This window comes from Sinocyclocheilus grahami, unplaced genomic scaffold (genome assembly GCF_001515645.1).
Source record: "Sinocyclocheilus grahami isolate Dianchi unplaced genomic scaffold, SAMN03320097.WGS_v1.1 scaffold215.1, whole genome shotgun sequence".
Lineage (NCBI taxonomy): Eukaryota > Metazoa > Chordata > Actinopteri > Cypriniformes > Cyprinidae > Sinocyclocheilus > Sinocyclocheilus grahami.
In genome coordinates this window covers 651,900-678,034 of record NW_015505394.1, presented here as the reverse complement: position 1 = coordinate 678,034, position 26,135 = coordinate 651,900, and the positions used below count along the sequence as shown (strand labels likewise).

General features: G+C 37.3%; 1 protein-coding gene across 6 annotated transcripts in view; it reads left to right on the top strand.

Annotated features, from left to right (window-relative positions):
- The first annotated feature begins 1,285 nt into the window (after positions 1-1,285).
- The window catches only part of LOC107596124 (spectrin beta chain, non-erythrocytic 1-like), an 83,384-nt gene continuing 58,534 nt past the window's right edge, over positions 1,286-26,135 (top strand). For 2 of the 6 annotated variants that reach the window (XM_016286767.1, XM_016286764.1), the window contains exons 1-3: positions 18,744-19,197; positions 22,400-22,470; positions 22,732-22,916. In XM_016286767.1, coding sequence (XP_016142253.1) covers positions 22,760-22,916 — 157 coding nt within the window. In that variant the 5' untranslated portion in view covers positions 18,744-19,197; positions 22,400-22,470; positions 22,732-22,759. Of the gene's footprint in view, positions 2,094-18,739; positions 19,198-22,399; positions 22,471-22,731; positions 22,917-26,135 lie in introns of those variants that run through there. The other 4 variants (XM_016286762.1, XM_016286769.1, XM_016286761.1 and 1 more) reach the window with 4 other exon arrangements.

Genomic DNA, 26,135 nt, shown 5'->3' with positions numbered 1-26,135 from the left:
AATTGGGTGTTTATTGTCTTCCACGTTTCATCAGTCAAAGCGTCTCTATCTGCATGTTAATTCAGCTGTAGTGATATCTGATGCATTTGTCCATATAAGGGATTTCCTGGGTCTCACTTGTGAAACAGACATTACAGTACATGGGTGTTAGGATTAGGGTTAACCCTGCTCCATAATGCTCACATCATCTCAATTTGGGTAAAAATAGAAAAATAATACTAAAGTACTTTGTAACGCAGTAACTTGAGTAGTTTGTCAGCAAACTAGCCTTTAACTTTTTCACTCTTACTTGAGCCATATTATTTTTCAGTACTTTTACTTGTACTCAAGTAAATTATTCCTGAAGTAGCAATACTTTTACTTAAGTACAATTTCTTAGTACTCTTTCCACCACTGGTAGTAGTGGCGGAACATACTATTTAACAGAGGCTGAATAACAGTCCATGTCAACTGTCTCACAGTTTAATTCATTATCTAATTTAAGTTGCTCCGAAAAGGACCACTAATGGTTGGTGGGGGCTGAAATGTTGCTGATATTGTGTGAGGTTTAGCACAGTACTCTGATCAGATCTTGGCACAGACATCAGCAGGATGAAAACATCTCATCTGCTCTTGATTTACCTGCTCAGGCAGCGGGAGGAATTTGTGTTGTGTGTTAATACTTTACTTTTTACTTTGTCATTTAGCAGACGCTTTTATCCAAAGCGACTTACAAATAAGAAAAAGTAATTAAAACTAAAAGCTAAAACTCTATAAATACTATATATATACACATAAGGAAATTAAATAAATGACAAATGCATACAACAACATTTTAAAACTAAACACTTAAATGAAAACAAAAAAATAACGCTAAAAACAATTCAAAATATTAAAAAAACAAAAGGTATGAGTATAATAATGATTCTAACAACACTAAGCCAAACACCAAAAAACAACTACATATATTTGTACAGCCACTCACATGTACATATATATAAATACATTCCCATTTTGTATGTTGAAGTACTGAAATAACTCAAATTAAATAAAACTAAAACTTAATAAAAAACCTATATAGACATAATAAAAAAAACGAATAAAATGACAACATTACTACAACTGTAACAAACTAAAATAGATAACTAATACAAATCAAACTACAGTAGTTTATCAGTAATCCTAAAAGAATAACACTGAGCCAAACACACATGCTAAAATAACAACAACTTATTGACACACAGTAAGAAATGGTTATAAAAAAACAAACAGAAGTGAAACGGGTAGTAGGAAAGAGGAGAAATAAAAAGCGATACTTATCCTTTGCCGGTGTCCCTGCCCGGTAATACCCTCATCCTAACAGGGTCAGTGTGTATGCACGAGGCAGACTAATCTTATTATGGCACATCTGAGTGTTGTGGCTGGAGAGGCTTATATTTAACAGAAAATAAACATAAAAAGTTCAAAACGGGGAATAAAGTGTCCAAAGGGGGAAGGAGTGTCCAAAATAAACAGGGGATCTGGTGTCCTCATTGTGCTGGGGAATCGTGAAGGAAGGGAAGTGTTCGGAAAGGAGGGGTCCAGGTAAGGGGTCGAGTCCGGCGGTCGCACGTGCTCCTCTCTGTGGTCCGGGGCGCGAGGGGCAGTGGCTTCTTCACAGCAGCTCATCTTCCCTGGGCCATGGTGCTTCAGGGGATTAACGGCCTCCATTCTGGACTGCGAGTCCGGCATCTCGTATCTCTGGCGGTGGGGGAGTCCCTCTGTGCTCCCTTCCTAGACCTACGAGGACACCAGCATGCATGCCTGGGGGAAGAGACTGGTCTCTTGAGGAGAGGCGCGCTCTGCACTCAACAGCGGCGGTGACAAGGCTCCATTCACCTCACTTGTGCCTCATCACACGCCGCCAGCCCTGACTGTTTCTGCGCCCCTCCTCTCTCACACACTCACTCCTGTCGGGAACCTGGTGAAGGGTGGCTTTTAAGGGACGGGGTGATGATGATAATTAGGGGGGAGGCAGCTGATCCGTCACAGTGTGCATAAATGTGATGTGTTTTGTGTTATGCTGGCTCTCATCTTACGGAGCCTGTGACTACATGTTCAAAATGGAGAAAGAGGTAGGAGAGTTTTCTTATCCCTGTTGTAGATACGTCTTATTATTGTGGCAGATGGAATAATTGAATAGACATAACAAAAAGTCGCTTTAGAAGTTTTACTTCCATATCTCTCCATATCACTTTTTTTATATTTTGTTGCTCTACATACACATGCATTAACAATCAGGATATCTTCCGACTATTCATTTTTTAATTTAATCTTAAATGCAGGGAAAAAAGGTTCCTTTTTTGTTTTTCATAAAAAAATAATAAGAAGAATTGGGCTTGATTTTTTTTGTTATTCATGGCTAGTAAATGAATAAATAGCTTGAATATTAGAACTCTGCATGTGGGCGGGAATGACACTGCTGAGAAACAGAGAAACTCCCCTCTCTGCTGATAGGTCAACCAAACATTAAAAGGTGCCATCATCAGTTGTGTGCCTGTACTGGTGCAGATCCAGGGCTTACTTCTGTGTAGGCATAAATTCGGCAACCTGCACGAAAAATATTAGTTTATCTCATAGACTTAATATTACTTTATCTCAGATCTGCACCCAAAACTACAACCTAGCCTACATCTTTGGCACATCGCTGACATATCAAAGTCTGTGTGGCAATGCACTGGACAGCACAGAGCCAAAGCATTTTGCACTGTAGTGGAGCGCAGACCATTATCGATTTAAATGTAAATACGCAGCAGTCATAGGTTTTGAGTTTTGGATAAGGGATGAATTTAAAATGATATGGATAAAGATATGATCTTATTTCGTATCAGTGTATTTCAACAAATAAATGGAAAATATAAAAATGATGTGCTATGATTTCTGCTGCCATGTGATAATTTGATGTAGGCCTAAGCTTTAGTTTTATTGTGTTACTGGCATAACTTCAGAACAAAATTAAGATTTCTATCCTAAATTTGACAGAAATCAATGACCTTGAGGTTTTGCCTAGAACATTCTATTATTTATTCAGTGCCTCCCACAGGTTTGAAATATACTTGTGGTAGTAGGGTGGAAAATCCTCCTATTACCCAAGGCACAAAAATGGTCTACATTTGACAAATAACAAATAATGTGTGATTTTTAACAATATTTTAATTTATTGAAATTAAATTTAATTACATAGGCTACTATTACATTTAATTACATACTAATATTATGCATTATTATATGCATTGTAAATTATGCAAAATCACAGCATTTAAATGGTAGAGTTCTCCTTACTTTGTCATATAAGGGTCTTTCGCACCGCAGGAACCTTTTCATAGTACCAGAACTAATTGTGGAACTACCCACTTTTTGGCGGTTTCGTACCGCCGGAACTGGGAGCGATTTTAGTACCGGACTGCCTTTTTCGAGAACCAAATTAGCTCCTACTCCGGAGCAGGGTCTAACCAACACAACTGGTACTAATCGTGACGTAAGTAGACATTGATTGGCCACACGCGTATGAAAACACCCTCACCTGCCATGATTTAAAATGCTGTGTAAACATACTGTAAACATTGTGTCAACTTATTTTGCAAGTATGGAAAACAGCGATAGATGGACGGACGCTGAAGTGCAGGCACTTGTAGCAAATGTAGCACTGCCATTTGTCGTTGGAGATTCTTAGTCTTCCTTTCCGTTCTTTCAGTCGCTTTACGTATACGTCGACTTTCCATGTCCGTTATTGTGAAACCCGCAAGACACAACAAAAACACAGCTCCGATCACAGCGTCCTCCATCCTCCTGTTGTTAACGTTGTTTTTCTTTTTTTCTGTTGTTGAACGCCGTGCACAAATGACGTCGCTGTCGACCGGTTCCTAGTACACACTCTCGGTGCGAATGCAACCCTTTAAATGGTACTTGGAAATAGTTCGCGCAAAATCGTCCCAGTACTTTAGGACTGTACATTTAGTTCTGGAACTAAAGCGGTGCGAAAGGCCCTTATAGTGTCTCTCTCAGTGAATGAGAGACAGATTTTACTGATACTAGTAAAATCTATATATTGAATAATTGGCGCTTTTCCACTGCATGGTACGGCACGGTACGGTTCACTTTTGGGGAGCTTTCCACTGGGTACAGTGCCTGGTACTTTTTTTAGTACCACCTCGGTTGGGGTTCCAAGTGAACCGTACCGCTACCAAAACGTGACGCGTAAACTCTGCTGATCACGGATTGGCCGGAGAGAATCGTCACTACCTGTGTCACTGAACTTGCGACACAAACACAAAAGAACCACTAGATTTAAATCAGCACAGCCAGCGAAGGATCGAACGCAACTGTTTTGAACGAGCGCACTTTTTTTTTTTTTTTACAACCAAAAAGTTTTGTTGTCTGTTGCGGAAGTACAGACGTTCCTCTCGTTGATAGCAGAGGAGCGGATCCAGCGAGAGCTTGATAGGGCGACGCGGAATGAAAAAGTTTTTTTTAGGAGTCGTGGCAGTATAGGCGGGGCAACTATAACGACATGTGAATAATCCCTCCCACTCTAAAGCGGTACTGAACTGCTGTGGAAACACAAACCGTGCCGAGCCGAACCGTGCTGTGCCGTACTGAGCCGTACCGAGCCGAGTCGTACCACGCAGTGGAAAAGTGCCAAATGTGTCACATAATGTTCTTAGTCTTTTCTTCCTGTGGGGAAGCATCCCAGCCAGAAACTACAATAGTTTACTATGAATGAAATGGAAATTAAATTAAATACAATTAATTGTGTAACCAAAATACCAATAATGCCCAGAATAAAAAAACAACAACGTGTGACTTTTAATTATAAACAAGCCCGAAATACACCGGGACTCTTATTTTGAAATGTTTATACTATTGCGGACTGATCCTTCAGATGAGAGAGAAAATTTCTGAATTCTGGAATGTCCTAACTAAAACCAAAATTACATAACAGGGTCTGCATAACATGCACTTAAATGGTGTGTTTTGTGAAACTCTAAATGATTCTTTCACCTTATGGTGGAAAATTATTTTTCAAATTGTGTGTATGCATGTGATGATGGTGGTGTGCTCGAGCGTGGGTGGTTGGAGGAAAGGATTGGTGGTGTGCATGCGAGTAGGAGTGAAAAATTGTTTTTTTTTTTTTAATTCTCTCCTCCTCACATACATTCATTCAGTGTAACGATCATGTACTCTAGCGGTACTCTAATCAATTATGAGACGATCGATAGATGACTTAAACGGGGATAAAATAGAGGCCATTTCTGTGGCAGTGGGATTCCAATATGAAAGACCATCAAGAGGAGGACAACAGAAGAACACACACACATAATGCTCAGGAAGCATATGGTCTCTTATTCAATCTGTTTTGTTAAAAGGGTGCAGCCGAAAACGGATCAGCCAGCTGAGACACAGAGAAAGGAAAGTTAGAGTAATGAGAGTAAGGCTATGAAGAAATGATTGTCCACTGAAAATAAAGACCATAACGTGTTAATCTTGGTGCTCTGAGCTCCAATTTTGTGTGAACATATGATTTAAAAAGAAAATATATATATATAAAATTTATTTAGAATAATGTGGTAACACATCATTGCAAGCTGTATACATGTCAATTATGTCAACAGATATTCTTAAAATTCAATTTATAGCTTGTAATGCTGCAAAAAATCCCCCCAAATTTTAATTTACATTTATTTATTACCGAATAAATCTCCAGCACCTGCTTTCAGATGGAGCGGCATTTACTACACGGAGATTACCATCACTGACAATTAGGCAATATCGTGTTCATAATCGCTAGAGATGCACCGATTGCAATTTTCCGATTCCGATTTTTTTGTTAGTGTGATCTGCCGATACCGATTTTTGCCGATTCCGATTTTTCTTTCTAAGAACTATAATTGAGTTATACATGTACATATACAAACAAAAATCTACTTTTCTTCAACGCAAAGTTATATTTTCATAAAAAAACACAAGTAAAAAGTCAGTAATAAAATAACACATAAAAAAATGGCAAACAACAGCACAAATAAATGCAATAGAATAAATAGAGCTATGAAACCAAGTTTTTCAGGTTAAGTAAGTTTTTATTCAGTTACTCCAATACTACAGAAATTAAAGTAATCAAATGTAAAATAACACATCCAGTGTTAGTTTACATTTGATTACTTTAATTTCTGTAGTCTTCATTGTAAAAATTAAATACAGATTAATGCTTACCATTAAAGTTATAAAACGTGTTCAGTCAAGAGCAGAAAATTATTTTCTTTGTCTTTTGTTCTTTGATTAACATGACAAACAGCAGCATAAATATTGGACTGCGGTCCCTTTAAGAGTTTATCCACGGCCCCAATATACTGTTACACAACATGCGGTCTCTTTCTCAGCTATTTAACATTCCAAAACTGACTGTGTTTAACAGGATACTCGTCAAAACGGGCATTTTGACCAAATTTTTTATGTATTTGAACGTTTTAGTGCAGTTAGCCACTCATTTTGGTATTTGTGGCTCACAAGCTGTTTGAGACTGAGCGCGGATTGTGTGCTCCACTAATATAGATCAGTGGTGGTGCGCACGCGTTTGATATAAGCGCGAAACCTGCGGGAATGACTAAAATTGAATAGAGCTTGTACGCGCAATACAAACTCTATTTAACAAGAGCGAATGAGATGTGTGTGTGTGTGTGTGTGTGAGAGAGAAGGGGTCGTCGGAGAGAAGAGCGCGAGAATGCGCGGCTGACGTTATTGCCTGTGCCGCTGGTAACAAAACGGATCGGCTCGAAATCGGAAAGGAGTGAGACTGACTGGCCGATCGATCGGTGCATCTCTAATAATCGCAAATGAATCACATTCGATTATGAACGCAATATTGCCTAGCTTGTCAGTGAAATACGGCCCTCTGTATTAAATGCCTCTCCATCTTGAAAGCAGGTGATGGCGATTTACCACCGATCACGGAACCGGCTTTACTGACGAAATGCACATGACAATCGCATGCGATTAATTGCACAGCCCTAATCTGCACATCCCCAGACTGAAATGGCCACAATTGCAACAAAAATTCTAGTAGCCATTGGCAACAGACAAGAAAACTTCATTAGATTTCATCTGGTGAGTAGGCGTTAGTTAATTATATCTTTAGACACGAGCAACAGTTTCCTGCTCCTCTATTCAGAAGCTTTCTATTGCGTCGCCCTCGCCCTTTTAATACAGCTCAAAAAAGAGCATTTAAAATGCTCTGTGTGGACTTGGAAATGTTTGTGTGTGTGCTTTTATGTCTCTTATTCGACTATTATATTCCTCTATTGCGTCCAGTCATATTCTACAGGGCTCTTAAGCTAATATTTTACAATAGACAGTCAATGGCAAAAATGAGGACAGCACAGATGAATTGGTGTTACTTTTTCTCTCCTCTTACCCATGATGAGTTAAATATAGTTCAGTCATGACAGCTCTCGGGATATGTTGTAAAATCTTTATGTAAATAGAATGTGCATAGGTTTGGTTTTGGCAGACTAGATCTGCCACGCTGCTGCTGCGGAGCAAGGAGACTTGCTTTGTTAAATGATCATAAAATTAAAACGCATATGATGCTGCTAGAGAGAGGAAGATTCCCCGTAGCAGATCTAGGACACGCATAGCATGCAGACATGGCATTCATTGACTACGTCCTGGTTATATATAGGTAAACGGTAATGAGCATGTGAATCCGATTGGCTGGGAACATTGAATTGAATTACCCAATTACAGCGCAAGTTTCATGGCTGAACTATTCATTTATTGCCACATCATTGGTTGTCATGAGTGTGAATGCCCTTCTTAGTGGCGAATATCCATCTGAAAAGATAGATGCCCTAACAAAGGCCTAAGTGTGTGTGTGTCATATGTAGTCTGAACCCTACAGGCATACTCTACACATGAGGAGCAGTCTCACACACACACTTGCCCCTAAAACTTTATTGATTTCCTCTCCTTCTTTTGTTTTCTTGTCTATAGTAGCAGAAATCAAATAGGCAATTAGAAATGACCAAGCCTGAGCATCTGTGTGTCTGTCTTTGAGAGTTTGTGTCAGCCTGGTTTAATTTTATGTGTATACGGAACGGTGTGCCTCACACGTCCTGAAAAGTGAAGCTGCGGGCTCTTTAATTGCCCCCTGGTGGCTGGCTGCAATACAGGTCATAAACCCCGCCCTCTCCATGTAAACGAATGGGACTTGAGTCAAAATAAAAACATAATTTACACTTCCAATACAACTTTCCGAAAGATGGTTTTGGTCATTTAAGGTAGTTCACACACTGATATATGTTCAATTGTTCGTTTTTGTGACAAGTTTGATTTTAGCTAGTAATTTGATGCTATAAAAATGGGGCGTGTCGTTATGGTTGATTGGGTCTGTGGGAGTTTGATACTGCGGCTCCACCTCACGACACTACTGCACAGACTCTGGCTCCAAACAAATCTCTACTGTGCAGACTCTGGCTCCAAATGATGTCATTTACTCAAGATGGCAGCGGCCATACTGAGATGCTTTGGCTTCACTTATATATAGTGGAAGGAATAGGAGACGCGTCATCCATCGTTTTTTACAGTCAATGATACGGAAGTGAAATGACCTTTAAAGGTGCTGTGTGTAGATTTTAGCGACATCTAGTGGTGATGTTGCGAATTGCAACAAACGGATTAGCCCCTCCCCCCGCCTCTTCCCTTGAGAAGCTACGGCTGACGACTCTGCAAAGATGTCGTCATCTGAGACAGCAGAGAGTAGCCAGTCAAGCATTTCTTACTTATACGAATGACCTCTGCTTCTAATAAACCACACGACGACTACTACTTTGTGCGTATTCATCGTAGCGACGATGCAAGCTGCCTCTAAGAGCACGAGGAAGAAAAGAAGAAGAACAACATTGACGAAACGCGCTCTGTAGAGTAGTTTATCCGTTTAGGGCTAGTGTAGAAATATGGCAGCGCAAAATGGCGACTTGCACCGCCGGTCCCCCTCCATGGTTATGTAGATAGAAATGGCTTATTCTAAGGTAATTAAAACATAATGGTTAATTTTGTAAGGTATTTATACACCACTGAAAACTTAGTTTTGTGTGTTACATTGCATTTCTTTAAACAGATTCTCAAAAATATTACACATTTCACTAGGGATGTTCAGTTTAACTGGTTAACCGACCGTAAGAATTTAGACCGATTAATACAATCAGTTAAACGGTTTAAAAAGTAATTTAATGATTTATTTTTTCAGTAATTTATCAAAATATTTAAAAAGGTTTGCTGCATGGTTAAAATACTCAACGCGTATAAAAAAAATTAGTTTTTTAGGGGGGAAAAACAAGTCGCTTATGTCGCATTTTTTATTTCATTCAGAAATAGGCCTAATGCCGATGCAAAATGTTTACAAACATAATAAACACTGTAAACATAGCTAGGCAATTTTAATTCCTCTCACTCCACAACAAATCCTTTCAATTAACAGTATTTAGAAAAGAACAAGAATTAAAAATATAAGAAGCTATAGCAATATTAATGACAAGCCAAAATGAATTAATTTAGGCTAAATGAAACTGAAACCAACGTTGGGTCTCTCATTCCACACAAAATCAAATGTTTCCGTATTCGAGATGTATTTGAATTGAAGCTATAGCAATATTAACGACAAGCCAAAATGAATTAATTTAGGCTAAATGAAACTGAAACCAACGTTGGGTCTCTCATTCCACACAAAATCAAATGTTTCCGTATTCGCAATGTATTTGAATTGCAAATTATTATTTATTATGTACTTCACTCGTGTTCCAATATCCACGTAAAACTAAATGTTTTGCATAACATCACGGCGGTACTGTGATAACACTTAATGGCACCAGTTTTACTACATATTTTTTTTACTAAATAGTTTTTTTTTTTTTTCCATATGTTTGACTGGCTTTATTTTATTATGATAATGAACAGGCTGCATTGTCAGGGTAGCAATGCTTAACTGAGTGCGCGCAATCACTTGAATTTTTTTCCTTCTAACTAGGGATGCAGCGATTAACCGGTTTCGCGATTAACCGCGCTTTAAAACGTCACGGTTAATTAATCGTACAGGTTCCGCTAAACCGAGTGTTTCTGTTACACGGAACGGAACTGTTGCATCTTGTGCAAAACTAAAAAAGTTACACTAGCGGTGCACCAGCTTAAAATGACGTGAGAGGCACGGAGGCTACTACATGCATTAGATGAACTGCGACAGAGGGACCAAACAGCGACGCTTTATTTCCACCAGAGAAATGCTTGTCGATAGTGTGGGATCACTTTGGGTACACCAAGAATGACCAGGGTGTCATTTAAATATTGCTGTAAAAAAAACTGCTGCTAAAGAGCAAATACATAAGGGATAATGCATGGCTTGCTGTACATTGAATGATATTAATGCACGACGTGAAGATAAGAATCGCCTGACGCAAAGCTACAGCTCGTTAGCTCAGCATTCTGTTTTAATCTATTTTATTAATAAAAGTTACGGGGCAGCATTCTCAAGAAGTCTGTGTTCTCCTGAACGTTTGTACATGTGCACAGCGCGATCTCCGATCTCACAAACCAAAATAATAGACATGATTTTCTCAACAAAATCTATAATCATTGCATCCCTACTTCTAACAGTGGAAGAAACTACTCCTTTTAGTCCTAAAGATAATTGGAATTGTAAAAGGTTTGCCTTTATTTGTGTACATTCACAATAAAAACAAATCTTTGTGCTTTTGTAAAATAAGGATGCTGAAAATAGGATGTCGCTTTCTACCTTCTGTTTCCTTCCTTGCAGCACAAAAATGAACCGAAGCTCTGCATATAGGCTAGGCTACTTGTTGCACAGTTTCTCTTTCATTTTCTTAATTTATTATTTAAGTAAAAATATGTTTCTCGTATAGGCCTATTTATTCGTTATATAGGCTATAGGCTACCGCTCGCAGAAGTGCTGCAGGTGTTTATATGATGACCATGTGAATCCTCCTGTTCTGTTGTTTGCTGCTTTTTGCGCATTTAAAATTAATCCCCGGGAAACAAATGTTAGTATTTTTTTTTATGTGTCACAGACACTTATGCTTTCTAATTTTATTCAATTCTAATTTTAAATAATCTTGTCGGTTTATGGTTAACAATCATCGATTGTCGGTTAGGAAAAATAACCAAAATGAACATCCCTACATTGCACCTTTAAAATGAAATTCATAGTTGCAGATGCTTTTAGTTAAATACACATAAATGAAAAGAATTAAATGCCAGAGTTGCAAGCTAAAAAAACATTTTTCAAAAATTTTTTCAGTTTTGATTTTTAATTGTTAAATTAAATTTTATTAATCAAAAAACATGTCTAATTAATTAAAATCATGAAACTTAAACAATTCATCAATTTATCAAAAGTTTAACAAGAATTACATGTTTAGGGCCATATGAAATTTTTTTTTTTTCCAACCTTATGTTTTATTGTTACCAAATTCTGTGTTTTAACATGTCTTATTATTTGAAAGCATAAAAACAAGTTTCATTTATTCTTACAATAGCCTAATGATTTTTTGCCTTTGAGGTGGTGGGCCGCCCCCTAATATAATGACAGGGGAAACACTGGATATCACTCTGGATTTGCACTCTGTTTGATTGACATGCATGCACAAAGTATTTATGTTAAAAAAAAATTACAGTAGCCTGTAGTTAAGATGAGCTGTTTTGCATAGCTGAAATGCTAAATTTTAAGAATCTTTTTTTCCACAGAAATTAATTTTCCAGTACTTGTGTACTGGTGTCACTAATGGACATTCATAAAGACCCAAATGATCGATAATTGGAGATTGTTATTGATTTTATCAAATGTAGTTGTATGTGTGACTTGTTTTTAATTGCAATGATTGGCTATGTGTGTTTGTGTTCTCAAGCTCACTGATAGTGCCGTTAATGTGTAAAAGGCATAAGATGCTGGATTAGGGTGGTTTATTGGCATTTTAGGACACTGTTGGTGTCTTTTTGTTGATTTGTTTCTCTCTTTTCATCATTCTCTCCTTTTTTCACTACTACAAGCCTACTTATCCCCTTCTATTCTTTTCGTCACGGACACATACAGTGTTATGGGCTGGAGTGGGATGGGAGTGTCTGATCCGCCCCCACCCCAGCCCCACCCCCACCCAACCAGACCTCAGCACACTTCAGGCAGCATTTTGAAGATGAACACTAAAGCAGGTTAAAGAGATTTGGGAGGAGGGACCGGTTTTGTCTGGAATGGCCGCCGCACCTGAGTCCCTGTCCTCGGGGGAGTTTTTCTCTGTGCGTGTGTGTTTGGGTATACGCATGCACAGAATATGTTCATTAAGCAGTACAAACACGTCAATGACTGACTGCCATTTCTGTCCTGAGACATGGGACTGTCTCTGTGGTTACCTCATCATGAGGATCTTTGATACAGGCTTGAATCATTTTAATGACCAACAAAAAGTCTTTCACTTATGCTGCTTTTTGTCCTTTTAGGATTTTGGCAGTATAAATTACCTTAAATTTTCATTGTATGGGAAATTCAGCTTGGACATTCTGCCTAACACCTATGTGGTTCACAGAAGGAGGAAAATTATACAGGTTCGGAACGGTATGGGATTAGAATGTTCATTTTTGATTGAACTATTGCTTAAATTTACATGAGGACGAATGCTTTAATGAATATGAGCTACAGACAACAAAGAAGAGGAAGTGTTGTTTTTATTCTGCAGGGATTTGATATGCTGAGATATGATTACTGGAAATGTATTATGTCTAAAGAAAGTAAGGTAGTTATGCATAAATCAGCTCATAATTTCTGAATCAGGATACTGAAACATCATCAAATTTTTTTTGTCAGACAGCTTTTACTCTTTAATGCAACTAGCTGTAAATTCTGAACAACCTGAAATAGAACAATGTATGAAACCCTATTTCATTGAACCACATTGATATAAAGTAGGGGTGCTCCGATCGATCGGCTACCGATCACTATTGGCCGATAATCAGGTGTATTGCTTGGTAACAGCCCAAATGTCTTATTATTCTAATTCCCTGATTAAATGTAAGAATTTGACTCAAAAGATAATGGACACTTCTAGAAAAAATGGCTTTATAAAGGTAAAAATGCCCATAAAATGTAAAAATCTGTTTAAACTTATTGGAAAAGATTAATTTCTATCAGTATGAACTGACCACCACACAGAATCCCAGAAAATATTGAGATGTTATTTTTTGTCAATTTCGCACACCCCTAGTCTTAAGATAATTCATATAAATTCAAGTCAAAGTCAATAAATTCAAGACTTGGCAAGACGAATAAAATAACATACAATTTTGTGCCGAATACACTTTTAGTTGTCAGCCTATTTCTCTTTCTTTCAGTAGCGAAAATTTAAATGTGAGATTCTGGAAACGAGATCTAAATTGAGCAGGAACGGTCAGGTCGGGAAGAAAATTATTCCAAGCTGACAGCGGGTGAACAAAGAGTGAATATATAGCGGGAGCGGGTGGGTGCGGAATAGAACCTTGCGAGAGCGGGACTGTTTCGCGCAGACCTCTATCTGCAAGCGCTTAATTAAAGTAACAGCGCATTGTTTGCACAGTAACTATGAACATGGATTGACACGAAAATGTAGTGATTTCACCATAAATGCATATTATTAAAGTCTACTCTGTTTCACAGTCAACACATATGGCTTTTTGGCTAGGTTTAAAGGGAAAGAGCACTTTTAGATAAAGGCAGCAATAATAGATGGCACTCGTGGAGGAAAACAAAGTTCTTTATGAACCGCAGGATTGCTTGTAATAAAGATCTAAATGCAAAAGAAAAGGCAGTAGAGCTGTCTATTTCTGTCAATGGTAAGTTTGTTATAACGTAAGAAAAGTAGTTTAAATGTTTTGCTAATAGCTTGAGCAACTTAATATATAAATCTAGAAGTAAATGCAAAAGTAAAAAGCATTGAATAATGTGTTGCTTATATTTATTGTGCTTAAACATGTGAAAAGATTGTATTACTGTACTGTGTAAAAAGAAAAGAATTGCAATGCTGAAAAAGCATTTTCAGTGACAATGTTTGGATTTGAAATCAAAATAATGGATAAATGTTGTGTTTGTGGTAAACAGCCACGGATCAGTAGCGGACTCCTGTGTGAAAGCTGCTTCCCCTCTCACAAGAGTCACGTAAGAGGGGAATTCACCCCATTTTCAAAAATTAAATTCAGGCCCTGAATAAATGTCTAAAAATCCTGATTGGAGTATCACTATAAATAGTTATAAATGATAAAAAGAAGGTTTTAAAAAGATCCTGGTGATCGACAGATACTGCTTTCTGTGATTGGCGATCGGTGATCGGCCTCAAAAATCCTGATCGGTGCACCTCTAATATAAAGCATCTGTCACTGGTGTTATGAAACTGTTGCTGAGGGCTGAGCAAATCAAAATGCTGATTTTAGAAACATGCCTGATAGATTTGACAGAAGAGATGTGTGTATGTTGTGTCAGTTACAGAGGCTCTAGAGGAGTGTGTGGGTGTAATCCAGGATAACTGTCCAGTCTCTATTTTCAGCACTTCCTAATCTACACACTAATGGGATTTGAAACAGCCCTCCTTCTCTCTGTTTTGGTTGAGATCTCTCCAAAATACGGGTTTATCTCTCTCTGTGTGCCTCATGCACACAAACTACCACTCACACACATTAATTCTGCTATATCACAGAAATACACCTGTTTTCAGTCTTCTCAGACCCAATAACACACATTCTATTTATATGTCTGTCTATTAATTTTATACAATTTTGGTTGAAGTTTTTTTTACTTGTATCTGTTGAATTATATTCAAGTCTCTGTTTTTGAGTTAATTTATGCATCCTGATTTATACGAGTTAATCCAGTTGGAATTATATTAAAAATGGTCTTTGATCTTTCAAGCTGTTTAATGCCACTCAGCGGGTGTTGCATTGCTTCAGTCCAAAATAACTTCAATAAAAATCGCCCATCCATAAAAAACGGTGTCTCACACGGCTCTGGGGGGTGAACAAAGGCCTTCTGTAGCGAATCGATGCATTTTGTAAGAAAAATATCCATATTCAAAACGTAATAATCACTTTAATCTAGCTTGCACTCACTGTTGTAAACAGAAGCAGTTCTGGGGGAATGATGTATAAGGTCGGCTTTGCGCCACTCAGAAATGACGCACGCAGAAGTGCAGGGTAGAGATCAAAACAAAACAACGGTCAAGAATTAGAAGTACAAAATGAGGATTTGTAAAGAAGAATGTCAGAGGATTTCGATATAAGCCAAGAGGAGACAGATTTTCCTTTGCGAAAGTAAGGAAACTTTGCTTCCTTGATCCTGTAAACAAACGTTGGTTTTCACGAGACTCACCGGCGCATGCGCAACACTGAACTCATACGTCATTCCCCCGGAACTGCTTCTGTTTACAACAGTGAGCGCAAGCTACATTAAAGTGATTAAGTTTTGAATATGGATATTTTTCTTGCAAAGACGCATCGATTCGCTACAGAAGGCCTTTGTTCACCCCCCAGAGCCGTGTGAGACACTTTTTTTTTATTTTTATGGATGGGTGATTTTTATTTAAGTTCTTTTGGACTGAAGCAATGCAACACCTGTGGAGTGTCATTAAACAGCTTGAAAGATCAAAGACAATTTTTTATATAACTCCGACTGGATTCGTCTGAAAGAAGAAAGTCATGTACACCTAGGATGCCTCGGGGGTGAGTAAAACACACACTAATTTTTGGGTGAACTAACCCTTTAATACATGTAGCCATCCACTACCCAAGCTCTACCAACACAATGGTAACCACAAAATATTCAACATGGCAGACACTCATTTAAAGGGGTCCTATTAGGCTCTTTTACAAAGTCTTGATTTTGTTTTGGGGGTGTACTAGAACAGGCTCTCATGCTAGGTTGTTCGAAAAACACATTATTTTTCACATATTTTACATTATTACAACACCTCTCTCCCCAGTCTGGCATGAACGACTCGAATAGTTCCTGTATCAAATGAAGGCCCGCCTTCTGAAATATAAAATGTGCAGTGATTGGTTAGCTGGGCCAGTGTGTGTTGTGATTGGCAGCACTCGGCGCCTGGTCGGGAAATGTCATGCCCCTTACCACAGCCGCCTGCGAGCTTCAGTGTAAATATTGTGTCAAAATCAAATCAATGTGAGCGCGATTTAAACCCGGATGATTGTAACCACTCTAAGTTCATCTGCCTTGGGAAAACTAGCGTGTCTCTGACATAGTGATAACACTCGTTGCCTTCTCTAGTGCAGCTCAACCAGGTCTCGTCCCATTCATCGGTATTTGGGGAAAAAATGCGTTGTAGTCCAAACAAGTCATTCGTTGTAGTTTTTGAAAAGTGGTTTCTGTTAAATAAAATATCTCCTTTTGAAGTGGACTTCAGCAGATGTAACTTCGCAGATCTTTTTTATGCTCAAACAGCAACATTACAGACTAACTAAAGTTGAAAAAGTGAAAGAGCATAATAGGACCCCTTTAAATGTCAAACATAACTGAACATTAAACATTAACTGGTCTGTCCCTTCAATCAAAAACATAAAATAACACTAAATTTTCAATGTTTTCTCTCCTTATCCAGCTCTATGCAAAGGGAACTTGATGGGAACTAAAAATCCACTGCCCAGTTTCAGTAACAAAAATTATTCATGTAGTCCCAACTCAAATGGAATAAGTAAACTTAAATTTTACCCACATGCAAGTGGATTGAACTCAATGAAATTAAATTGGAACAAAATGTATAGCAGTTGTGTTGGTTTAGCTCATTTTGAGTAAATCAAACAAGCAGCAATTGTTTTTTTTAATAATTCAAAAAATCTCAGTTCAGAGTATTGTTTTCTATAAGTTTTTCCCCCCTATATTCCATTCCAATCGTTGATACATGAAGTAAATACATGAAATCAGGTCTATAATTCCAGGTCTATAAATCACTATAATACACTGTACATCTCTGTCCCTTGTAAGATCATCAGTAAATCTGAATTTCACCATCATGAGCACCTGGGGTTCCTTTGTTTGCGTGTCCCTGAAAGACACTCTGTATCCTCTAGAGTCCAGTCCCCCACTCTTCCTGCTCCCTTTAAGACTGATGGAACTGTCGGTGAGGTGAGTGGATTAAACCTGGACCCTGCTGAGAGATATCGGACACGTAGACACATGCTCGCTCACACTGATGTGAGAACTACACAAGCTGTTCCCTACCACATGACCAAAAACACATGCTCATATGCTTCCCCTGATTTAGGCCACCAGACCCATCACCATATAGCCATGGGCCTCTGAGGCACATTACCATGAAAGGATGCACATACTGGCACTGTTCCCATTAAAAACCTATTGACCTGCCTTCCTGTCTGCCACCGACATAGACAGCTGCCTTCTAAGGTAGATGAAATGAAACTGATTTGGAAATGTTCTACATAGTGAACATACAAAAGCATCAAACAAATAGCACACAAAAGTGATCAGGATACTGTAACTTAGTTGTTTGGAATTGGTCTTTGCACATTGCTAAGCTATAAATGCAATACTCTAAGCATAAAATTATAATTAATATATATATATTTAATTGAGCTATTTTCTACATTTGATTTAACTATTTTGTTATCAGTATTTTTTGGTGATAAGTTATTTTATAAACAACATTACTAAATTTTTTCTTTTGTCAAAATGCTTTATGGTCTCCTTTTCATCAACCTGTGTGTTTTTGTTTCTTTTGCCCATCAAAAGGGTACAGGTTAGGGCTGGGCGATATAGCTAAAAAATGTATCACCGATATAATGTTTCATATCGTTCGGTATCGATAATTATTGACATTTTTATAACCTTTTTTAAAACAAAGAGCAATAGAATTTTTTTTTTACATTTAACCACTGTATTTTTAAATTAACCCAATTTATTGAGACAAACAACAAATATTTTTTTGTTTTAACAGTCAAACGCAAAATACAAATTAAACATATCTAATTTCTAATGTTTTACATGCAGATTAAAAAGGTTAAGCTTTTGGCTTGTTTCCCGAGGCCACAGGAGGGTGCAATGAGCAATGCGTTGTAGTCCAAACAAGTCATTCGTTGTAGTTTTTGAAAAGTGATTTCTGTTAAATAAAATATCTCCTTTTGAAGTGGACTTCAGCAGATGTAACTTCGCAGATCTTTTTTATGCTCAAACAGCAACATTACAGACTAACTAAAGTTGAAAAAGTGAAAGAGCATAATAGGACCCCTTTAAATGTCAAACATAACTGAACATTAAACATTAACTGGTCTGTCCCTTCAATCAAAAACATAAAATAACACTAAATTTTCAATGTTTTCTCTCCTTATCCAGCTCTATGCAAAGGGAACTTGATGGGAACTAAAAATCCACTGCCCAGTTTCAGTAACAAAAATTATTCATGTAGTCCCAACTCAAATGGAATAAGTAAACTTAAATTTTACCCACATGCAAGTGGATTGAACTCAATGAAATTAAATTGGAACAAAATGTATAGCAGTTGTGTTGGTTTAGCTCATTTTGAGTAAATCAAACAAGCAGCAATTGTTTTTTTTAATAATTCAAAAAATCTCAGTTCAGAGTATTGTTTTCTATAAGTTTTTCCCCCCTATATTCCATTCCAATCGTTGATACATGAAGTAAATACATGAAATCAGGTCTATAATTCCAGGTCTATAAATCACTATAATACACTGTACATCTCTGTCCCTTGTAAGATCATCAGTAAATCTGAATTTCACCATCATGAGCACCTGGGGTTCCTTTGTTTGCGTGTCCCTGAAAGACACTCTGTATCCTCTAGAGTCCAGTCCCCCACTCTTCCTGCTCCCTTTAAGACTGATGGAACTGTCGGTGAGGTGAGTGGATTAAACCTGGACCCTGCTGAGAGATATCGGACACGTAGACACATGCTCGCTCACACTGATGTGAGAACTACACAAGCTGTTCCCTACCACATGACCAAAAACACATGCTCATATGCTTCCCCTGATTTAGGCCACCAGACCCATCACCATATAGCCATGGGCCTCTGAGGCACATTACCATGAAAGGATGCACATACTGGCACTGTTCCCATTAAAAACCTATTGACCTGCCTTCCTGTCTGCCACCGACATAGACAGCTGCCTTCTAAGGTAGATGAAATGAAACTGATTTGGAAATGTTCTACATAGTGAACATACAAAAGCATCAAACAAATAGCACACAAAAGTGATCAGGATACTGTAACTTAGTTGTTTGGAATTGGTCTTTGCACATTGCTAAGCTATAAATGCAATACTCTAAGCATAAAATTATAATTAATATATATATATTTAATTGAGCTATTTTCTACATTTGATTTAACTATTTTGTTATCAGTATTTTTTGGTGATAAGTTATTTTATAAACAACATTACTAAATTTTTTCTTTTGTCAAAATGCTTTATGGTCTCCTTTTCATCAACCTGTGTGTTTTTGTTTCTTTTGCCCATCAAAAGGGTACAGGTTAGGGCTGGGCGATATAGCTAAAAAATGTATCACCGATATAATGTTTCATATCGTTCGGTATCGATAATTATTGACATTTTTATAACCTTTTTTAAAACAAAGAGCAATAGAATTTTTTTTTTACATTTAACCACTGTATTTTTAAATTAACCCAATTTATTGAGACAAACAACAAATATTTTTTTGTTTTAACAGTCAAACGCAAAATACAAATTAAACATATCTAATTTTAGGTTAAACTTTTGGCTTGTTTCCCGAGGCCACAGGAGGGCGCAATGAGCAAAATAATGCAGCACATTAAACTGTCCACGCATGGAAATAACTGTCTGTGCATTACGTCTAAATTAACTCGTATAAATCAAATATAATTTCGTAAATTGCATAAACAATTATGAACAAAACAGCATCACGTATTTATGCATTGCTTAATCCAAAGAGCCGAATCGCCCATCACACAGATTGCCTTTAAAAACATATGAGACGCAGTGAAAAGGAATAAACCTCCACAAATTCGTGACGTGTTTTCTAAAAGTTTAAACTGTTTTACCTTTGCATGGCTTTCTATACATCTCTTGTGTGAGACGCGAGTGCAGCAGTTATATTTGTTTGTCTAAAAAATTCGCTGAATTTGTGTTCTGTGATGAATAACTTGGTTTCAGTTTTAATCAATTCAACATTTTCTACACATTGAGCTACTATATTTCTCTAGTATTTTGAATGAATAACGCAGCAACTGCACGTCTCGTGGGCTAGACGAACAAAACATTAAACTACAACAACATCACTTACATCATCATCACCGCATCTCGTGCTCCACTGATGACGCTCCCTGACACACTCCTAACATTCATTGTACTATTTTTGCCTTCAAATGCAAATGTTTATTTTAAATTCGACTAATATTAATTTTTTCATCACAGGCAGGCACAGCACTCGTGTTCCTGTTTGTGTGTGCTGTCTGCGTCACTCATAGCACGTGCCTATATCGTGCACTATATCTAACATTTTTTATATCGTTATCGAAGAAGGTGTACTGTCGATAAATATCGATACCGTTTTATCGCCCAGGCCTAGTACAGGTTTAGAAATATTCTGGCTGGACTTGGTGTTTCATGGTTTTATATGCATACCATATTAGACAGTGTTCAGTGTCCTTGAGTGCAGGAATATTTTTCAGTGTGAAACAGAGGAAAAAAAAGAAAAACCGTGTGTGAGGGATGCACATTTGACCTGATCTCTGTTTCTCTCTTCTGGCCCTGGAGATTTGTAATGCTGTGAAATATTTATGGGATAAACTTTGTCCTACAGGCAATTCTCTTTTTCTTTCCAGAATCTCTGGATTCTAAGAACTCATCTTTATGGTGGGATTAGCACCAGGGATTGCTCAATCTGAAGGAAGGAATGAGGGATTTCGTTTAATCTGTATTTTGGTTTAGGTTTGAATTAATCTTAGTTTATCTGCATGTGTTAGCCTAACTATTTCTTCCTGTGCTGAGAATTTTTTTTAATTTTTTTTCCATTGACAATCAAAAAGTTTGTTGCCTTGTTGTAATAATGTTTTGTTCTGCCGTAACACTTGTGCAGACCTTAAAGGCAGAAATCATATATGCGAGTCCTGAATTAACCTTTTGCAATATCTGGCAAATGGGTGAATTAAGAAAATTTACTGACCATAAATATGTAATGGAATTGTATTTTGCATTGCTTAATATAATTAATTAGACTTGGTGTTTCATGGTTTTATATGCATACCATATTAGACAGTGTTCAGTGTCCTTGAGTGCAGGAATATTTTTCAGTGTGAAACAGAGGAAAAAAAAGAAAAACCGTGTGTGAGGGATGCACATTTGACCTGATCTCTGTTTCTCTCTTCTGGCCCTGGAGATTTGTAATGCTGTGAAATATTTATGGGATAAACTTTGTCCTACAGGCAATTCTCTTTTTCTTTCCAGAATCTCTGGATTCTAAGAACTCATCTTTATGGTGGGATTAGCACCAGGGATTGCTCAATCTGAAGGAAGGAATGAGGGATTTCGTTTAATCTGTATTTTGGTTTTGGTTTGAATTAATCTTAGTTTATCTGCATGTGTTAGCCTAACTATTTCTTCCTGTGCTGAGAATTGTTTTTTTTTTTTTTTCCATTGACAGACAAAAAGTTTGTTGCCTTGTTGTAATAATATTTTGTTCTGCCGTAACACTTGTGCAGACCTTAAAGGCAGAAATCATATATGCGAGTCCTGAATTAACCTTTTGCAATATCTGGCAAATGGGTGAATTAAGAAAATTTACTGACCATAAATATGTAATGGAATTGTATTTTGCATTGCTTAATATAATTAATTATATAATTAATTAATTAATTATTATAATAAAAAAATAAAAAAAGCAACAAGTATAAAAAAAAGCAGTTACAGTCTAATATATCAAGGTGAGCCAGTCTCTGTCTATCTGAAAATCTTACTGGTGACAAATGTGCCACGACACATCCTGTTTTTTTCTTCCTAATATTTTAATTCTGGTGACTTAATGCTTGTAATATATCATATGTATTGCCACATAGATTTTAAAAAAGTATTGTAGATAATATACTGATGGTAAATTGAGTAGTTTTAGCTGTACATCTTACAAAATTTTAATCAGATGTGTCTCTTACATCAGTGAGGGCCAGAATGTCATTCATAGTGTATCAGATGTTAATTCCTCAAAGTTATTGACCAGCTGGCAAAAAATTCATTTATTCAGCAAAGCTTTTTGTTTTTTCCATTTGGCACTTGGCACTTGTTAATTTTGGCCCATGTTCTGATGTTATTGTAAATGTTCATAATACTAAATGTGTGCAAATTGCAGGACAGCTAATGGGCCCAATCTGTGCTGCACCAGGTTAGACTAACCTCGTCTGCTTACAGTCTGTTACTGAGGTAACATTTCCACCACTGGTACTATTTTAAATCTGCTTTCACTTTCAGCAATATTTGAAGGTGCGGTTTATAAAGTAATTGTAACAATAATATTTGATTGAATGTTATGTTACCAGTGTAAAGCTCAAAAAATGTCTTGCAAAAGGTGTAGCAAATGTGATGTGGATATCTGTTCTCCACCTTTCCTCTGTCACATTTTTCTGAGACCACTCATAAACTTTGTTTGTCATCTCCTCACTTGTTTACTTCTCTGATTTCCAGGGCAGCTGTTGAGTTTCCAGCTGCGACCATGAGCACCATCTCACCGACTGATTTTGACAGCGTCGAGATCCAGCAGCAGTACAACGACATCAACAACCGCTGGGACATCGCAGCTGAAAAAGAGTGGGATAATGAAAACAGTTCTGCACGTCTGTTTGAGCGTTCCCGCATTAAAGCTCTCGCAGGTCAGTTTTATTTTGTATTACAGTGTGTGCGAGTTGAGGTTTGGTTTTTGTACCAATGTGCTTCCTGTTTGTGTTGATCTGTGTGTGTGTGTGTTTGTGTTTGTTTGCATGATTGCTTTATCAGATAGTTTTCAACAGGTTATATTGTATGATTGTGTCCAGTAGGGGGTGGCATAAGGCAACATGTGAAAAAAAAATCACACCTTTATACACTCCACATGCTCTTGCAGTGATCTAGGAGAACTGTATGCATTATAATATAGTTATAATAGTAAAGTGGTTTCAAGTATGGTTTTGGAGTGTGGAACATGGTTTTACATTGTTCAAAAGGCATTCTATATATAGACATCAGCGTGTGTAACACAGCAGTTGATTTGTGTTGAAGTGCAGTGAGATACCATCTTTTGACAAGCAGTGACTTGATATCCACATTCTTCCAGTGCTGTTATTTACCTCGTGACACTCTCTCACTCTCTCATCTCCAGGGCTTTTCTAATGTCATATTCATGACCCGCTGTATCTCTTTCTTGTTACTCTTTCTGCTGTCATTAGATGTGTTAAAGCCAGTTGTTGTCTGAATGTTTTTTCACACGTTTGTTAGGCATATCATGATTTGAGGCACATGATGAATCAATTTATAGGCCTACATACTTTTAAAAGTTGTGTTTAAAGCAACAGATTTGAATGTTGCTGGATGGAGAAATCAAGATTCACCAAATGTCTGCATGCAACAATAAAATAAAATTATAAATGTAACATTTGAAAATATTATAGTATTACAATAAAGTATTGTAGTATTTTTTTTTTATTGTATAACTTCTTGGTTTATTTTCATTTAAATTGTTCTAGTATTAAGTTAGATAAAATATTGCAATCTTTTAGTAATAGTAAATTGTACATTTTATGCATTTAAAATGCACTAAGATGTATGACATTTCTCTATTTCTCCAGAGAAAGTTTTTTATATTGTAATAAAACTAATATAAATTTATTTTTTAGATGAATATTAAATGGATATTGAATGAAAATTGTGTATGTGTGCTTATGCCATTAATATGTAAAAGATGACTTGTTTCAAAGCCAAACGCCCACACAGATATTTGACCCTAGACCACAAAACCAGTCTTAAGTCACTTGGATATATATTTAGGCAAAAGCCAAAAATACATTGTATGGGTCAAAATGATATCTAATGACTTTTATGCCAAAAAGCATTAGGATATTAAGTAAAGTATCTTCCATGAAGATATTTTGTAAATTTCCTACCGTAAATATATCAAAACTTAATTTTTGATTAGTAATATGCATTGCTAAGGACTTCATTTGGACTTTTGGATTTTCTCAATATTTAGATTTTTTTGCACCCTCAGATTCCAGATATTCAAATAGTTGTGTATCGGCCAAGTATTGTCCTATCCTAACAAACCATACATCAATGGAAAGCTTATTTATTCGGCTTTCAGATGATGTAGAAATCTCAATTTTTAAAAATTGACACTTAAGACTCAAGGTTTTGTGGTCCAGGGTCACATATGTGCGCTGGGAATGTAGTGGGACTGAGAAGAACCTAACCTTGTCATCAGGGCTGTGTGTGTATATGGGACAAAATGGTCCCCAGGAGTTAGCTAAATCTGACAAAACCTCCCTGCGGGGATAATCGGGGAAATCCTCAAAGCTAAAATATTTCATAAATAAAGTAATTAATGGCTGGAAAAAGACATGAGTTACATGAGGCTTAATGGATTTGATAGCAGCACCTGCTGGTCTATATATCTGAGTTTCACTTGAGAGGAGTTTTTAATTCTCTCTGTTGTCTTTATGCATCAAACCCAGCATGTGAAAACCACCATATCAACCACAATAAACTTCAGGCAAAACATTAATTCCTGAAAGTACTGATAGGGGAATGGAAACTGGGAATACTGAGCTAGAATGTCTTTTGAAGCTCTTAAAAGGCAGAGCAGAGGAGGGTCTCAGAGGCCCAGTGCTCATGTCTCTCACACCCATACACAGTTAACTTTAGCTGTTCTTAGACATTTCTGTCCTCCTCTGTGTTTCTCTCACGCTCCATGTCTTTTTTCATTACACAAGCACATATGTATAATAAAAGCATTTTATTAAAGCTAAATGTGAACTCATTTTTTTCTAATTTTGGGTGTGGGTGTAAATTCCTGAAAATGAAACATTTGGTTTCACTTTTTTTGTAAAATCTCAATCTAGCAATAGTTGGTGTCAAAAAGATTCATAATATGAATGTTACGGTATATTAAGAATATTGTATATAACAGATAGGCCTACCTGTTTATTTTTCCCCTTAATATCTGTCTTTATCCATCTCATCAACCCATTTTGTGTGCTGTGATAAAATGCTTTCTTCCAGTGACACGCTGGCTGACTGTTGGCCTAGTGCTTCTGGCCATGGTTTGACCTGTGTGTGACCTCTGCTCTTTGATGGTCACTGTTAGTGACATTTGCTAATCAGCACAACCTGCCACTGGACTGGTCTTCATGACACCACTTCCTCTTGTAAAATCTGCACACACAAGAAATGGATTTGTGAAAGTGTGTGTGTGTACTGCAGTTCTATTTGTGAGAGCACGAAATTCTCAGATCAATGATTTTCTTGATATGTGTGCACTTACATAACAGATTCTGTTTTCGGATTAATTTGGAGGCATTACAAGATGAGTTTTCTGTCACTGCCGATGTTGCCAATTAATGGGTGTGAGGTGGCGCGCACACACACTTGCACAGGAAGAAAGACAGCACTCGCTTGAGTATTTCTCAAGTACTTCCTTCCTGCCTTAACGTCTTATTTTATCTGTGCACGTGCTCAGGGACTTTTTGACATGATTAATTAAAGGTAAAGGCCTTACAACTGCTTAACACCCACAAAAATCACTAAAACAATATTATCCAACATAAAAATCCAGGCAGTTCTAAAATAAGCCCAAACTCATGATTTCTGCTGACTATCTGATCACCTTCAGGGGCTGGTCCCGCACGCCCATCTCTCCTGTGAAACAATCTCTTGACTTCTACTCCACCCCCTGTCCACCTCCAGAAATGGTTCAGCCCACACCTCCTCACCCTCCCTCCGTCTGTCATTCTCGCTCACTCAGCCTGGGATTTGCTCCTCCCACACACACCTTATGCAAATGCCAGAGAGAGAGAGAGAGAGAGAGAGAGAGAGAGAGAGAGAGAGAGAGAGAGAGTGTG